The sequence below is a fragment of the Camelus bactrianus genome, chromosome 6 (genome assembly GCF_048773025.1).
Source record: "Camelus bactrianus isolate YW-2024 breed Bactrian camel chromosome 6, ASM4877302v1, whole genome shotgun sequence".
In the NCBI taxonomy this organism is placed as follows: Eukaryota; Metazoa; Chordata; class Mammalia; order Artiodactyla; family Camelidae; genus Camelus; species Camelus bactrianus.
Window position 1 is genome coordinate 29,288,290 of NC_133544.1, and position 17,371 is coordinate 29,305,660.

At 50.3% G+C, this 17,371-nt stretch overlaps 1 protein-coding gene across 1 annotated transcript; it reads left to right on the forward strand.

Moving 5' to 3' along the window:
* Nucleotides 1–686: 686 nt before the first annotated feature.
* Nucleotides 687–6,121, forward strand: ZFP36L1 (ZFP36 ring finger protein like 1). The gene is made up of 2 exons (XM_074365337.1): nt 687–898; nt 3,322–6,121. Exons 1-2 carry the CDS (start codon nt 842–844, stop codon nt 4,279–4,281), a joined length of 1,017 nt encoding a protein of 338 aa, XP_074221438.1. The 5' UTR covers nt 687–841; the 3' UTR covers nt 4,282–6,121.
* The last annotated feature ends 11,250 nt before the right edge of the window (nt 6,122–17,371 follow it).

Below are 17,371 nucleotides of genomic sequence, written 5' to 3' on the forward strand. Positions count from 1 at the left end.
CCGGCCCCTGGAAAGAAAAACAACAAAACCCTAGAGTTAAACGCTCTGTGTGCCCCAAATTTCCAATCTTTTCTCCCCGCGGGGTTTGCGGAGGGGGCTGAGTGCGGAAGGGAACTCAGGAAAAGAGTAAGTTGTGCGGCCACTTGGGGAAGTTTCAAGGGAGATCTGCTCAAGATGGAAACCGCAGCCCGGGCGCTAAGGACGGGCTTCTGCTCCTGCTTGCAAAAAGAGAAAGTCGAGCCCGCCTTCCTGCCCGACGAAAAAACAACAACACAACAACAAGAACCCCGAAGAGGGTGGAATGAGTGATGTCACACAGCCGCGGTAGCAGGCTGACAAAGGGGGGGTGTCCCCCCCCCCGCCCCCGGAGCGAGCGGCCCCAGAGAGGGGCGCTTCCAGCGCGGGGTAGCCAAGCGAGCGGACTCGAAACTTTTCCTCTTTAAGAAAAAAAAGTTGTGCGCGACTCTCAGTGGGGTTTTTTTTTTTTTTTTCTTCGCCTTCTTTCCTCGTCTCCCCTCCCCCTTCTTCCTTTTGAAAGTTTCTTTTTTTTTTTCTCCCGAGTTTGACCGCATGGCTGATTCAACTTGAGTGTCAATCAACTTTTTTTCCTCCTCTTCCTTATTTAAATAAGTTTAAAGCTCCTCCTCCCCCTCCAGCCCACCAAATCTGAAACTTATATAAATTGGGCTTCGCGCGCCCCAACCCGGGAGTCAGAAAGGCGAGGGGCGCAGGGAGCAGGCGTGTGGGACTCCAGACCGCAGAGCCGGAGGCTGCGCCTTCCCCGCACCGGGACCTTCACGGCACGCCAGATCCTCGTCCCTGCCCTGTGTGAGCGCCCAGAATGACCACCACCCTCGTGTCTGCCACCATCTTCGACTTGAGCGAAGTTTTATGCAAGGTAAAGTTGGGCGGAGCGTTTGCTCTTCAAAGTCTTTTTCTTTTTTCTTTTGTCCTCAAAAAGAACCCCCAAAAGTTTAGGTCTGGGAAGGCAGGGGTAAGAGGAGAGGTGAGATGGTTGTTTTCTCCGCCGCATTTTCCACCCCCTACCCCAGTTTGAAGGAATTTGGCTCTCCTCCCCACCCTTCGAGTTTCAGCAGTTCCTGGCAGGGATTACATGGGAATCTGGAGACCAGAGTTTGGAAGTTTGGGGGGACAAAGTTTGCGTGGGGCTTCCCGGGGGACGCAGGGCATTGACCGTGATTGGGGCAGTTTTTCTTTCATTCTTTCGTCCGTAACGTGCTGCTTTTGAGCCCATTTTCGCTAGTCGGCTCGGTTTCCCTGGGCGCGCTCTGGGTGTCGCCGCTGCCGGGAAGGGTTCGAGTCTCTCCAACCACATTGCCCGACTGTGGGTCGGGAGGTGGGTGTCCCTCGGGAAAGCGAGTCTCAGGACGACGTTTTGGTAGGTTTCCCCCTCTGTTTTGGAGAGGCTGGGATCTGCGAGAAAAAGGCCATGAGTTGTGATTCAAAGGAGTCTGCAGTGGGACTTCAGTTCGCCCCAGCCCGGCCAGACTTCCTCCTGTAATAGCCGATCGTGATGCAAACTTTGGGGTGAAAATGAAACTCGGGTTCACCTCTGTACTTGTTTTTCGAGGCACCTCTACTCGTCGATACGGAGGGGATGGGGGGACACGACGACAAAATACTGGTCTGAGCACAAGGTTCTCGAGGAGGAAGGGTTTAATGGGGGCCTGCTTAAGACGTTTAGCTTGCTAGCCGGTGTGGAAATTAGCAAGTTTTAAATCTGGGATGTTCCAGGAGTGCGGTTTATGTGTACTGAACAAAAGGCCTGTGGATGTTAAAATTTTTTCGCCCCCTCTCCCCAATTTGAAAGAGGGAAGCTGCTAGGCTACTTTTAATTGCCAAAGTGTTTTGCCTTCTTTTAAACACGTCGGGTCATGTTGCTCTCTTTTCCCAGCTTGCTTCTCCAGTCGGTGCAGCTGCCAGGGCCCCAGGGCTGCAGGGTTGGGGTGCAGGGACACCCTGGAGCTGAAGAGTAACATCAAAAAAGTGTGAATTTCAGCTTCCTTCCTTCCCTGCGCTTTCCCAAACTCCAGTCGCCCTGGCGGCTGCCTGAACTCTCCAGCACTTCTTCCCTCTCTTGCCGGCTCTCCTGCTCTTTGATCTGTTTCTCTCTTTCCCCCTCTCCCCCTGCAGGACTTTTTAAATGAACCTCATTGTTGGGAACAGGCTCTCAACTTGGTTCCTGTAATCCGCTCCGTGGGGTGGTTGCTGTTACAGATTCCCGATCCCCCGCAGCTGATCCTAAGGGACCAGCTTTAGAATCTGCACAATGACACCCACTTAGGCTAGGGGCCAACTCCCAGGTCCCCTGCTCACACCCTTTCCAAATCTTGAGTACAGTTTGGGCAGGTGAGCAAGGTCCCATTGGAAGACAAACCTGCCTGCGGTGGCTCTGCTTCCCTCCCCCAAATCCATTACTGACTGGGAGGTGGGAGAGGGGATGTGGTGCTTTTCTTTTCCTTCCCACCTGCAGCTTTGCGTTAAAGATTAAACACTGGCGCTCTTATCCAAGTCTGCCCTCGCAGCCAGGAGACTAACTGCAAAGGCATCTTCCCAGCGGAGGGGGGTGGGGTGGGTGGTGAATAGTGGGAGAGATCATTGTAGAAGGCATCCCTTCTGGGAGCATGGGGCAGTGAGTTACATTTGGGAATCACCTCCCACCCCCACCAGGGATTTCTCCTCCTGGCCCTCCCTCTCCCCTTCTCAGCAAGGTAAACCAAAGGCAGTCTGGAAACCTGTTGCCAAAGGAGGGGAACACTTCTGAAGGAGGAAGTTGAGAGTCTTAGGCCAAGTCGTGGGGCGTGAGGTGGGGGGTGGTCAATTAAGCAGGGACTGATTAAAAAGAGACCTAGCTCATAGTCGGTCTCCTGAGGTTTACCTGTTTTTGTTAGGGGGGTGGGATACTAGAGTTTGTGAGTTGTGTGAGATATTTTAAACTGAGGAATCTATTTGGGAGGTAAAGAAGTTGGATTTTATGGATAAAAGTGGTAGCATTGGGGACAGGATATGGGGGTGCATTCCAGGGATCCGCACGGAGTAGGTGCATGTGTAAGAGTTTCTTACACAGGCCAGGATTTTTGTAGTTTCTTATGCGTGGGGCCAAAGTAAACCCTTGTTGCTGGTCAATGGGAGAAAGAGGGGGGTAGCGGGGCTTGCCAGGGCATAGGTGGGGACAGTTCCTCTGAGAGAGAGGGAGCATTTCTCATTGTGGAGGGAGCTGCCCTTAGTAGGTAAGCCTTCTTGGGCCTGGTGGATGGCCTTTTCACTAATCATGGTCTCTCTTCTCTCTCTCCCCTCCAGGGTAACAAGATGCTCAACTACAGTACACCCAGTGCCGGGGGCTGCCTGCTGGACAGGAAGGCGGTGGGCACCCCTGCCGGTGGGGGCTTCCCCCGGAGGCACTCCGTCACCCTGCCCAGCTCCAAGTTCCACCAGAACCAGCTCCTCAGCACCCTCAAGGGCGAGCCAGCTCCAGCTCTGAGCTCTCGCGACAGCCGCTTCCGAGACCGCTCTTTCTCAGAAGGCGGCGAGCGGCTGCTGCCCACCCAGAAGCAGCCAGGGAGCGGCCAGGTCAACTCCAGCCGCTACAAGACGGAGCTGTGCCGCCCCTTCGAGGAGAACGGCGCCTGTAAGTACGGGGACAAGTGCCAGTTCGCACACGGCATCCATGAGCTCCGAAGTCTGACCCGCCACCCCAAGTACAAGACGGAGCTGTGCCGCACCTTCCACACCATCGGCTTCTGCCCGTATGGGCCCCGCTGCCACTTCATCCACAACGCCGAGGAGCGCCGTGCCCTGGCCGGGGCCCGGGACCTCTCCGCTGACCGTCCCCGCCTCCAGCATAGCTTTAGCTTTGCTGGGTTTCCCAGTGCCGCTGCCACCGCCGCTGCCACGGGGCTGCTGGACAGCCCCACGTCCATCACCCCACCCCCCATCCTGAGCGCTGATGACCTCCTGGGCTCACCCACCCTGCCCGATGGCACCAATAACCCCTTCGCCTTCTCCAGCCAGGAGCTGGCGAGCCTCTTTGCCCCTAGCATGGGGCTGCCTGGGGGTGGCTCCCCGACAACCTTCCTCTTCCGGCCCATGTCTGAGTCCCCTCACATGTTTGACTCTCCCCCAAGCCCTCAGGATTCTCTCTCGGACCAGGAGGGCTACCTGAGCAGCTCCAGCAGCAGCCACAGTGGCTCAGACTCCCCTACTTTGGACAACTCAAGACGCCTGCCCATTTTCAGCAGACTTTCCATCTCAGATGACTAAACCAGGGTAGGGAGGGACCCCCTGCCTACTCCATCCCCACCCCCACCCCGCACCCAAATCCTCTACCCTCACCTCCCTACCCATCTGATTCCTGACAAACCCCTACATTAATAAGGTTAAGCTCAACCCCTGTCCCCTAGAACCTTGGAATGCCCCCTCCCTCCCCCTCTTTTAAACCCCCCTAACATAAGGACAAGTCAATTTGTCAGTAGCTTCCTCTGGCTTGAAACTCCCTCCCCTCGATTTTATAGCCCACTTACCATGCATAACAGACAAGTTCCATATTTGTCAGTAGATGCCTTTTTTCCGGCTTAAGCCTTAAGTGCCAAATCACAAAAGAAAAAGCAGTAACAGTTTACAGAAGCAACTTAGTGCCTTGTAATCTAACTTTGTCACTGTGACTACATTACCTCTTCAGCGCCAGAGGGCACCCGTGGGCCTCCCGGAGCCTCTGCCCAGGGGGAGGGGGAGGTGGGGGGGAACCCAGAACCAGCAGCTCCCTCCACTGGCAACACAATTGCACCTTCCCTTGTTTCGGTCTCCCACACACTTCCTCCTCCCCTCTCCCCAGTAGCCCCTGCACCCCCCTTGGGAGAGCTGTTGCCAGACTTGGGTTTTTGGGGAAACCTATCTTGACATTCAAAACCTTTTCTTCCCGACCTGAACCTCTGTTGACTAATCTTGCCTGGGTTCGTGTAGGTCTACAGGAAGGAAGACTGCAAACGTGAACGAAGATTGTGACATAAGTGGGACTTTGTGATTTAATTTTTTTCTTTTTTTTTAAGTGGGGAGGAAGGGGAAGCTAGATGGACTATGAGAGACTTGATTTTGGTGCTAAAGTCCCCAGTTCATATGTGACATCTTAAAAGAAAATAACAACAAAAAAAATGAGAGAAAAGCTTAAAAAAAACATGTAAGGGGTGAGCAGTTAATGGTATTCATTCCACATACAATATCTGTGTAAAACGATTTCCCGTAGAAGTAGCTTTAATGGTTTTTGCTCTAGAATACCGTAGGTCTATCGTTAGAGCACTCACGCCATGCTTTTTTCCCTGGGTTTTAAACTTCATATAACTTTCAGAAATTGGAGAGCAAAAATTTTGCTTGTCACTGCACATCAATATAAAAAAGCTTATTTAACTTATCAAAACGTATTTATTGCCAAACTATGCTTTTTTTTGTTAATTTTGTTCATATTTATCGGGATGACAAATCCATAGAATATATTCTTTTATGTTAAATTATGATCTTCATATTAATCTTAAAATTTTGTGACGTGTCTTTCCTTTTTTTCCACAGTTTTAATATATTATTCTTCAACGACATTTTTTTGTAACTTTACACTTTTTTTGGTTATTTTATTTTAAAAAAATGAAAAATTAATTTAAAAAAATGCAAAAAACTGTTGGATTATTTATTTTAGAAATTTCCCCCCTTTGTGTTGGACTGCAAATTGAGTTTCTTTCTCTTTAGGCCTTTCACAACTAGGACTGAGAATGTATGTAGAAGTCCTGTGACAGTACAGAAGGAAAACAACTTTTTATGTATTGCTTCTAAAAGGGAAAAAAAAAAAAGAAACCCTTTGACTTCCACGTGCCCATCTCAAGACATTCCGATTGCAGATTTGAGGTTCTGGATTCCAGGTTTTGGAGTTTTCCAATGTTAATGCAAACAACTGGCACACACACGTTAAGATGAATGTAATTATTATTCCTCTTGCTGGTCACTACCGTTGCTTTCTATTTCTCTTTCTTTGTGTGAATTTATTTAAAAGAAAAAAAAACTTTTTGTAACGACTATTTGCAGTTTAAAAATCAATAAACCCCGTTTTTACAAGAAACATTGATGGTGAAGCTGGTCTTACTTGGTTTGTGTTCTACTCTACCTGCGGGCTTGTCGTTTGTAGACAAGGTAGGTGCTGGGAAGAGGAGGAGGAGGGCATGGGTTGATTTCTTCTCATCCTTAGAGCTAAACCAGTGGCTGGTTCCTTTCGTTGAGGCTGGAAGGCTGCTGAACTTAGAGGGGATGGGGTGGAGGTGTATCGCAAAGCAGCCTGTATTTCTGTTGTCTGCCCAGTGTGTTAGTTGTTGACAAGGAGCCAGCCTCACCTACCTGTGCAGCCTCAGAGGGTCTCCCGGAGAGCTTAGGCATGGGGGCTTCCAATCTCTGCCCAGCCTGTGGGCTTAGTTCTTTTGGGTGGTGTTTGAGGTGCTGGAATGGTGAAGAGGGGAATGTGGCACATGGCATTCCAGTGAATCTCCAGTGCATTCTTTTACTTGGGTGTTTCCAGGCTCTTTTTTTACCCACACAGGAAACTGACCTGAAGCCCTAGCTGCTTAACACCTATCTGGGGTGGGTATGATGAACCACTGCAGGCTCAGGAGCTTCCAGGGTGGTGAGGGGCCCAATCACAGGGCACTGGGGGCAGGGGTGGTTTCACTTGGCTCTAACATATGCTGTACTTGGAGGGCTGTTAAGGGGAAGGGTATTAAAATGGCCAGCATAACAGGAAGTCAACAGTTCCCACCCCTTAATGCTTGTTGCACCTCCGATGCCATGCAAGACAGCCTGTCATCTTGCGGAGGGTAAGGACCCCCAGCCAAGGCCGGATGATTACTTAGAGGGGGTGTTTTGCCTGCCATCGAGAGGTTGGATCCTGAAACCCCTGAGTCTGGTTCTTGGGAAGATTTTTGGGGGGAGGTAGGGATGGATATTGTAATTTGAGGTATGGCTGTCTTCAGTTCCTTGCATTCAGCAGGTTTTGAGGGTAATCTGAATTTCCACTTGAACTCCACCTGGCCTCTCCCAAAGTAGGCAGGTCTGCAACAGACATCAGCTGGGCCAGGGCTGACCTTGAGGCTGGGGGAGACCTACCTTAGGTACCCTGTTGACTCTTCTTTCCCTGGCCAGCAAGTGTCTGCTGTAGGGCAGGGGTGTGAGGTGGGAAAAAGGGACTATTACATTTTTCAGGGCAGGGGCTGGTGATGGAAGAAGGGGAAAAGCTTGGGTCTGGAGTGAACCTAGGTAGGCCTCCTGTCACTTAAGAAGGGAATGAGTGCGTGTGTGTATGTGTATGTGTGGTGATTGTGGTGGTGAGGACAAGTGATCTTCCTCTCTGACTAAAAGCAAAAAGACACTTATATAATCATGCATCTTGAGCTCATTTTCTGTAGGCGTAGATGAGCATAGGGCAGATAAGATATCCTTTTAACTCCCCAGCTCGTGGAGACACTGGTTGGGTTCCAAGGGGGCTGAGCATACCCACTGGCCAGCCCAGAATTTCCTCCACTGGAGTCAGTCCCCTGAGTGACAACAAAGATGGAGGCACTGATTCCCAGAGGCCTTGGAGTATAGGGACTGGCTGTAAAGGCAAGGAGACTCCCTATGGCCTGGGGAAGCTTTCTGTCACCAGGACTTGACCCTTCACCCTACCTAAGCATCTCCACAGGAAACTCTCATGGCTGGGATTTGGGCCACCCACGCCCACGCATGGTCACCATAAGAACCTGATTTTCTACCATATAGATCTTAAAGTTGGAGGAGATACCAAGGTCCAAAGCTACTTGGGAAACAAAATAGCAGAATCCTTTCAGGCTCCTTCTTTTTCCAGGATATTAGGAGATGAAGGGCCTCAGCAGCAGCCCTAGTCCTGAACTGTAGGCTGGCAGGGCGTCCAGGGAAGTGTGAGCCCAGCTGGTAGGGAACCATGCAGAGAGAGCTGGAAGTAAGGCCTCCACAGGGGGAAGTGGGGCAGGAAAGGCCAGGCCGGCCTTTGTCAGCAGGCTTCCTGCCCTGGACCTTGGGTCGTCTCTGTTTTGGGGGCCTTAACAAGGTCTGGGCTGGCTGGGCAGGGCCTCCATGGCTCTTGGCCCTGTGACCCATGGCCTGGCCTTTGGCTAAAGTTCTTCCCTTGGAGCCGCTCAAAGACAGGAGCTCTTTTGGCCCCTCAGCAATGATTTACCCCTTGAGGCTTGGAAGCCTCATTTTCAGGAGGAGGAGGGTTGGGAGCTTGCTGTACCTCAGTGACACACTGGTAAGAGGAGGACCTTTGGGAGAATGCGGAGGCAGACCTGAGGTGGGTTTTGCAGCCAACTAGCTCACACACACCGGTTACTGGGTAGAGAGGGACATGGTAGGAGGAAGTTTCCACAACATGGAGGCTAGAGCCCTTCAACCTGGGTTCAAATCCCAGCTCCCTTTATGTCAGCTTGTGCCTTGGGCCAATGATTCAACCTTGGATTTTTCATCTATATCCTGAGGGGTAACTGACGATCAAGTGAACCATAGCAATGACAGCCCTTCATAAGTGCTGGGGAGTCAGAACTCTGTGTGTCAACTCATTAAACGTTCAGAACGATCCCTCAGGGGAAGGTCTGTACTACCACCATTTTACCTCGGGAGAAACGGGGGTGCAGAGAATTTGTCACACAGAAGTGGCAGGATTCGAACCCAGGCAGGCTCGCTCCATGCCTGCATTTCCCTACCATGTCCTAGCCTGGCACACTGAGTGCATTTGGCACAGTCACTAGCACATAGTAACTGCACGTCGACCGGAGTTAGTTCCTGTCTCCCTTGGGCCAGTTGGATTAGATGACTCTGCACACACCCCCTCCGCTGAGTGTCATGATCTCATTCTCACGCGGCCCTGGATTGGTGTGTTTGGAGGACAGTGCCTGAAAGGAGGGGCAGGCCACCCCCTTGGACTTTCCCCTTCTCTTCCTGCCATGGGGTGGTTTCTGTTAATGATTGATGGAGCAAAGGGTGCCCTAGGGCCGCCTCGAGAGTTGGCCCTGTGCCTTCTTCCCCCGGGGTCTCCCTCTCTGCACGTAGCCAAGCACTTAATCACATCTGACTGGACCAACTGGAACGCTACCTGAGGTTGGAGGTGGGGCAGGGGAGACCAGCCAGGTTCCTCACCACCCCCTTGCCCTCTTGCCGACGGCCCTCCTCAGGCCGGTCTCTGGCCTGCTAGGCAGCGAGCAGGGATTCAGAGAGTTGGGAAGCAGGGTGAAATCTTGGCCTTTTATTAAGGTCAGGTCAGCACTAGGGGGCCCTGTGGTGACCCACCTCTTTGTGGGTAAAGGTTGGCTTACAGAGAAACCTTCTGGCCCGAGGGCATACAATGTCTTTTGCAGGAGCCCCCAAGGGTTACATCTGAGTTAGCATCGTGGGAAACTAGTCTCTGCGGAGCCAGGGCAGGGGCTGCCAGGAGAGCCAGCTGCTGATCAGGGGACGAGGATGCCTCCACCGCATTTAGGCTGTTTGCTGTTGTTTCAACATACTGGCAAAGGCCGAGTCTCAAGGTACAGGGCTGTGAGTGACGACCGTTTCTGCGCTATCAAGGGGACAATGAAAAACAAATATTGGCCATGACCAAACCTGAGGTAATTTTCTCACTACCCGAAGCCAGTCAGGTAGCTGCCCCTGACTCCCTGTTTTACCTCAGGGGGAAGGAGCTGATGCACATGGGACAGAGTTCAAATCTTCCCACTCCAGCCCTGCGGGGGAAAGAGAGGCTCTGTCACCCAGGTAACTGGCTGGTTTTGGAGTCAGGGACCTGGATACAGCTTCCTGCTCAGAGTCAACCTCACTCTGAGACCTCAGGCTGAAAATTTAGTAAGCAGCTCAGGGCCCCAGTTTCCTCATCCTTATTTGCAAAATGGATTGATGGTGATGACAAATGCCTAATTTAATGGACAAACAGACTGTAGCATAGTCATACAATGGAATACTATACAGCTGTATAAAAGAACAAATGACTTATATACACAGCAACATGGATAACTTACAAAAATGGAAAGCTGAGTGAAAGAAGCCTGCCACAAAAGAGCACGTATTATATGAGTTCACGGATATGAAGTTCAGAAGCAGGCAAGACTGACCTACACTGATAGAGACTTGATTAGAAGATATAGACATGTAAAAGGTCATTGAGCTGCATGCTGAAGATTTATACACTTCACTATATGGAAGTTATTCCTCAAAAAATAAAGACAGAGTTGCTATGAGTATTAAATAATATGTGTAAGAAAAAAAGAGAAATTCAGTACCTGGCCGGTTATAGGCACTGAACACAGTGTGGCTGGTTTTTGTAATAGCAACAACCTGAAGATGGTGGTGGTGCTGTTCCTGTACCCTTTTTATAGAAGGAGGGACTGGGCTCAGAGCAGGCGAGTAACTTGCCCAGGTAAAGTGGGATTTGAATCCCAGCAGTTCAGCTCTCAAGCCTGCACAGCTGCCCCTGACCCCATACTGCCCCTTGGTGCACAGGTGTGACTTCTTTAGAAAAACTGTACAGTAATCCAGACTCAGGCAAGCTGGCTAATTAGAAAATGTGATCATCTGCACTTTAGAAAAGAGTTTTTCTCTTTGCAGATTGAAAATAAATCTCTGGTAGCTGGTTGGTGCCTCCTACACTTTGTGTGAGGTCGAGGGAGGCCAAGCTGAGGCCCACCTGGGCTCTGAGGGCCTGGGGAGAGAAGAGCTTGGCTGGGCGGGCCAGCATCGAGGAGCCACTGTCCTGGGAGTTGCCCATGTGGCCTGCCTGTCCCTGCTTATCTCTCCCTAAGGCTGGTGGGGGCTGTGAGGCCTCAGAGGGGCCCGGTCCAGCCTGTCTTCCCAGGCCCTCTGGCTCAAGGGTGCAACGGAAGCCTCATTCAGCCATTGTGGGAAGCCACCATCTCCACCCTCCTTTCCCTTCCACTCTTCTGGGAAGTGGTTCTAGCAGCAGGGATCTGGGGAAAAGTTCTTGAATCCTGACAGAGGAAGACACCAGCTCAGTCAGTAGATGTGGCCATCCCAAGGATCTGGGAGGCTGGTTCTTGCAGGGCTGACTCGCAAGTGCAGTGTGTGGGGGCAGCAGCCTAGTGCTCTGGGAGGGGCCAGGGCTTGGGGTCAGGCAGCAGGGAAGAATTGAAGGAGATGCTCACTCCAGTGTGCCAGTCAGCGCCTCCTTACATTTTACACCGTTGTACCTCACTTTGCTTCCCTCTCATTCCGGCCCTGTTAAGCAGGTACCTGGTTTTGTGACTCTGCTCAGCAACTGATCAGCTGTGTGACCTCGGGTAAGTCACTTAACCTCTCTGAGACTTGTGTTCCTCCTGTGAGCACAGGCACAGGAGGCGTGCTCACCTTGGCCACCTTATAGGGCTGTGGCGAGGATCAGATGAGACGGAGGGGAAGGACCTTTGGGAGTGAAAAGACCCTGGACAAAGGTGGCATTGAGAGTGTGGGAGCAGACTGTAAGCCACAGGGTGACAGCGCCCTTCTCCAGAGGTGTTTTAGTGTCATCACCTGGCACGTTTTGCAGCCTTGGCCCACACTCTGGATTTCCTACCTCAAACTCATGTGTGATGTGTAAGTTGTAGGTGATTCTTTAAAATTTACAAAATAAAAACACACAATTCAGCAACTGTGGAGAATTACCATGCATGCTGGGTGCTAGGCCCAGCCCTCTGTCACATGGTCTCATTTTTTTTTTTTCTGACTTTTAAAATAAAATTGAAGCATAGTTGATTGAGAGCTCAGGATTTGCAGATACTGACTACTATATAGTAAATAAACAAACAACAAGGTCCTACTGTATAGCACAGGGAACTATATTCAATATCTTGTAATAAGCTATATTAAAAAAGAATATGGAAAAGAATACATATATATGCATAACTGAATCACTATGCTGTATACCAGAAACTAACGTGGTCTCATTTGATAGTACCTATGAGTAAGTACCATAATTAGACCCATTTTACAGATGGGGAAAGTCAGGCTCAGGCAAAAGCCACCATTCTCAATCCTGTAGTCATACATGACCAAGCTGGGATCCCAGTGTCCGTATGATCCCAACACCCATGCTCTCAGCCCCCACACTCAACCTAGGAGACAGATGTCAGATGGTATTGGGGTCACTCAGCAGGTCTGGGTTCTGATATTCACTCTCCTTTGGGGACCCACAGTCATGGAGGAGAATTTGTCTCCTCCCAGGCCATCCCTCCTTGGGATGGATATCTCCATCCCATCTGGTCACCGTCTCTGCAGCCCAGGGAGTTGGGGTGGTGAGCAGAAGGCAGGCTTGTTTTCTGCCTCTCTTACCAAAGGGGAATCTGAGGTAGAGTATGCTGACGGCGACAGCGCAGGCTCACCCTCAGGTGCAGCAGCTGCACTGAAAACCAGGTCCCTGCCTCTGCTGGGCTGCTGCCTGGCTAGTGGTGGAGGGATAATACTGTACAACGCAGAGGGGTGCCATCCTGCCTGAAGAGCGATGGAGAGACCCTGGGGAACGCAGGAGCCTCCCAAGGGCTAATCAGCCACCAGCCTTCCTGGCTACCTGATACTCGGGACCTTGGGGCCTGCTCTGTAAGGCACGGGCTGGTTGCTGGAGTTGGTGTCCTTTCTTTTGGTGCTTTCTTTTCTGAGAGATGCTGCCCATATTATTGAATTGCATTCCAGCATTCCCCCTCCACCCGAGGAAGTCATTTATTCCTGCTAATGCGGGGGTCAGAGGGAGAAAAATGTTACTTTCTCAGAGCTCCAGCCAGCGGCAGAAGCCAGCAAGGGCAGAGGAAGGCAGCCCTGCCAATCAGCCACACCACTGCTCAAATCCTCCCCTGCTTGCCTCAAGCTGGGGGAAGGAGGGCAAGGGTCAGGCACTTCATCGACAGGCTCAAGAAGTCCTGTCTCCTCAGGCCTCTTCCTTCCTGTGTTACTGACCATCTTATAGCCCAACCTATAGCACCCCACCTCCAAGGCATTTTGGGCAGCCAGGCAGGGAGTGGTTCCATCAGATTTTTTTGACTCCGGTAGAAGCTGGAACAACGCTTCTCTCCCTACATCCCGCATTTTTTGGTTTGGTTTGGAGCAGGCGCTGATCCCCCTGCACGGTGGAGGACCCCCTGCAAACCAAGCAATGCCTGTCCCCGGCCCCTTCAGGGTGTAGCCAGATGTTCAGAAGATCTCTGGGCAGCAGAGTCACTTAAAAAGGGAGTTAGGGAGCTGGGCTTTTTCTTAAACATGCACTAGGAATCGCTGGAGGGTTGGAAGTCCCTCCCAACGAGCAGGCAAACTTGGCAGTTGCACTAACCATGCCCAGCCTGGCTTGGGGGCTGGGGAGGACAAGTCCTGCCCTGGATGTACTTGCTGATAGACCTGCGTGGTCACTTCTTAGTTCCAGGCTTCCATTTCCTCAACCATGAAATAAGGGGGTTGGGCCAGATGAGTTCTTCATTCTCTGATTCCACGAATATCTTAGAAAGCAAAATGCACAGAACCAACTTTCCTCTGCCATCTTGAACATTGGGGCAATGGAGGCAGCAGTGTTGATGCTATAAGCGGAAGGGAGTTGGTGTGTTTTGTTGACCATGTCAGGTGACTCACATGGACTGGTCCAGGAGTCTAGATGTTGACTATCTGGACCTCCTTTGAAATCGTGGTTTGAAAGACTTTTATGAACTGGTAGTTGACTGAGAACATGAAAGTCATCTCCTTGGTATGTTGTATTTTCCCAAACACACTGTTTTAAATTAAAACATTGAAACAATTGTCTTAATTTGAGAATAGTGTTTTGCATTTGAACACGCTGATGAAAATCTCCTAGCTGATGAGTTTCTGTGCTGCTCAGAGAATGAGTTACTAAAATTCGAATCCCAGGGAGGTAGATTGCAGCTTAGTCCAGGAAAGAATCTTTTAACAAGCTGAGCTGGCCTTTGGAGACGGTGAACTTCCGGTTGTTGGTAATGTTCAAACCATATCTGAGTGCTGACCTGGCCCCCTGGCCCGCGCACCATGTTCTCCTTCCCCTCCAGTCAGCGACATTGCAGAGTGATTCCCCGACACCCTGTCCAAAGCAGCCCCCTTCTCCTCCCTCTGTCATACCACCCTGGTTTGATATTTAATACTTAGCACTCTCTGAAAGCGTTACGTTCATTTATTTATTTATTCATTGGCCGTCGCCCCACTAAACCTGGAGGTAAATCTGGCAATGCAGGCGCCTGGGCCCTTGTCCACCGTTCTATCTCCAGTGTCCCATCTCCTGGCATTTAGCAGACACTCCACAAATACGGAGTGGCTATTGGTTTAGGCTTTATCCCTCCCAGTTCTACCAGCCCACTGTCCTGCGGAATTAGGCCCCTTCAGGATCCTGGCTGGGGAGGTTTGAAGGAACCCTGGTGTCCCAGGTTAATGAGAGTGGACCCAGCACTGGGAATGGAATGTGTATAGTCTCCCTCACCGGCTGTGGATCCTTCGGGTGAGTCACCCAACCTTTCTGGGTTGCTTCATCTGCAGAAGAGAGTTGGATTCAGTGATCTTTAAGACTCTTTCCAGCTGACCTACCTTGTGATTCAAGTACTCTGTGTTTGCACTCACTTCTCTGTTCTCAAAATTGTTTGTTCAGCTCTCTTTTATTAGGGGTTCTAGGTTTATTAAAACAGAAAAAAAATTAAGTAGCCTTGAGAAGTGAAGAGTAAATACAAGGGCAAATGGATTGTTTTATTCCGCCTAACAAATTACCAGGACTACAGGGAGACCCCAAGGGAATGGACTGTTTGATTAGATAATTGCCAGGTTAAATTTAGGTAGTTCAACTCAGGTGTAAGTTAGCAACTGAGGATTCTTTTTCTGATATACTTTAGCCGCCTCACAGCGCACTCAGCTGCAACACACCCGATATTCTGATTTCAAATGTATTTTATAAATGGAGATGTTGTATACATTCTTTCTTCTCTCTGGCCTCTCGAGGAGACGGCTAGTAAACCTGGATGGGTCCACTTTACTGGTGAGAAAATGAAAGCTAAGCTCCTCTGAATGAAAACATTAAAACAACCCCCTGCTGCAGGGTTGTGCTTTATGGTCGCCACTTGATGATGGAGATGGGCCAAGAGATGGGGAATTGTGTGTGTGTATTAGAGGAATTTAGTGCTGCCCCCTACATATTCCAATTTCTTCACGTTCCTGGAAAAAAATTTCTTCTGTATCCTAAAATGTTACCCAAATGCCACCACTGTAGCAACAAATTCAGAATCACCCCTGTGATGCATCAGTCAATGTGTAGATAGGTATTGGGTGCTGTATAAAGGGGCTGTGAGGTTCAAAAAGACAAGCGTGATCTCTATTCCTAAAGTTTACATTTGAGTTGGGGAGACAGGACATACACTAATGAAAGCATCAGTTAACAAGACTGGCTTTGCTACTTTGATAGGAATATACACACACACACACACACACACACACACACACACACACACACACACATACACATACACATACACTGATACAATAAGAGACTAGCCTGAGACAATTAGAGGACAGTAGCTTGTGAGACTCTGCTAATTGGATGGTACATTTAGAGCCAACGAGTCAGAATAGGGAGAGTTTGGTGACGGCCAGCCTCTGGAGGAAGGCTTGCTTGCAGCTCCACACTGGCCTGGCTCTGGGCTATGGGAGGTCCCCTGCTACTGCTCTGAGCCATTGGTCTCCAGGAACTGAATGTGAATGGTGCTCACTGAGTCTGTGTATGGTGGTGGCCCCGACTGCAGAGACCTAGAGATGAGGCAAGGAGGAAAGACCCCAAGGTCACTGCCCACGGCTTTGAGTCAGCCCACAGATACATCAAAATGTACTGTTCTCTACATAATATTTCTAAATACTTTGAGCCAACACTTAAAAATCAAGAGATTTTTTAAACTACCAATTATGTTGTCTGGCATCTCTTGAAACACTGGGCTATCTGGCCACATAAGACTCAAATTCCCCTTTGGCAACAGTCGTGGCAACAGTCGTGGCATCAGCCACGGCATCAGTCATGTGGATCTAAGTAGCATCAGTTTCTTTTAAGATGGGGCTTGTGCTCTGCAGCCTGCCCTAATCCCCACCACTCCGTATAAGTCCCCAGGACTGTGTGAGGTTTTTTACCCCAGTGATAGAGAAATATTCCTCTGTACTCATATCAAGAATGAGAAAAACAAAAGCCCAATAGGGCTGTGTGTTTAAAAAAAACAGCTATAGGAAAAAGCCTATTCTTCTTAGAAGTGAGAAACATGCAAACAAAGGTGGCTATATTGAGGGAATTTAGCCCGCTCACCCTCTCTCATGTACATTCCTGCAGGACCCAGTGGAGTTTGTGGAAAACATGGCAGGTTACATAACAGAGAGGCACCACCTTAAGAAAGCTAGTTCTAATAGATGAGGTTAAACCCTTCCCAACAACCCTGCAAGGCAGTTACTGCTATTTATCTCTGTCTCACAGAGGAAACAGACAGAAGGATTAATCAACATGTTCGAAGTCACACAGCTACTTGAGGGTGGAGACAGCATTTGAATACAGCTCTGCCTGACCCCAGAACCCGTTCCCACTTATGCTTCCTCTGTGCTGTGAGGCTCTGAGACACATGCCCTGGCTTGGGGTGTGTATGCGTGCTGTATCCTAGCACCCAGAGCGGTACTCAGCACCTAACAGGTGCCTGGTAAATATCTTTGAATGTATGCACTGGGCAGGGGGCCCCTGAGCCCTGGAGGGCCAGAGCTGTGTTTACTGAACTTGTTCCTCTGAGTACACTGTCCTGTTGGTGGCTCCGATCAGAGGGACAGGCGGGGACAGGTGGGGACAGCCTAGCTGACTCGATTTTTGGTTCTAAGTGTGGCTCTCCTATTCTCTAAGTCTTTCCTCCTCCACCACCTTTACCCTCCAGACCATGAGATGAGACAGTTGGCAGACTGGAGAGTGAAGGAAAAGAAACAACTGTGGACAAAGCCAGATGGTGGAGGAAGTGGTCCTTCAAGCCATTAAGCCTTGTGAAGGGCTGTCCTGGGGTCTCTGTGCTCAAAGACAGTGGGGTGGGATAGTGGGTAGTGTCTATGCAGCTGGCTCCCTGACTGGAGTGGGGGTGGCAGTGGAACACAGAGATGGGGGGCTGACGACAGTAGTGGTTCTGTGTGGAAGCCCCATCTCAGTGCCTGTTTGCTTGAATGCAAATCCTGAGATGAAGATTTGAGTGCAAGTAGTTTGAGAGGTGATCCCAGGAAGCGCCAATAGGAGAGTGGAGAAGTGAATCAGAGAAGGGAAGGCAGCCAATAAAAGGTTTGTTACTGGGTTAAT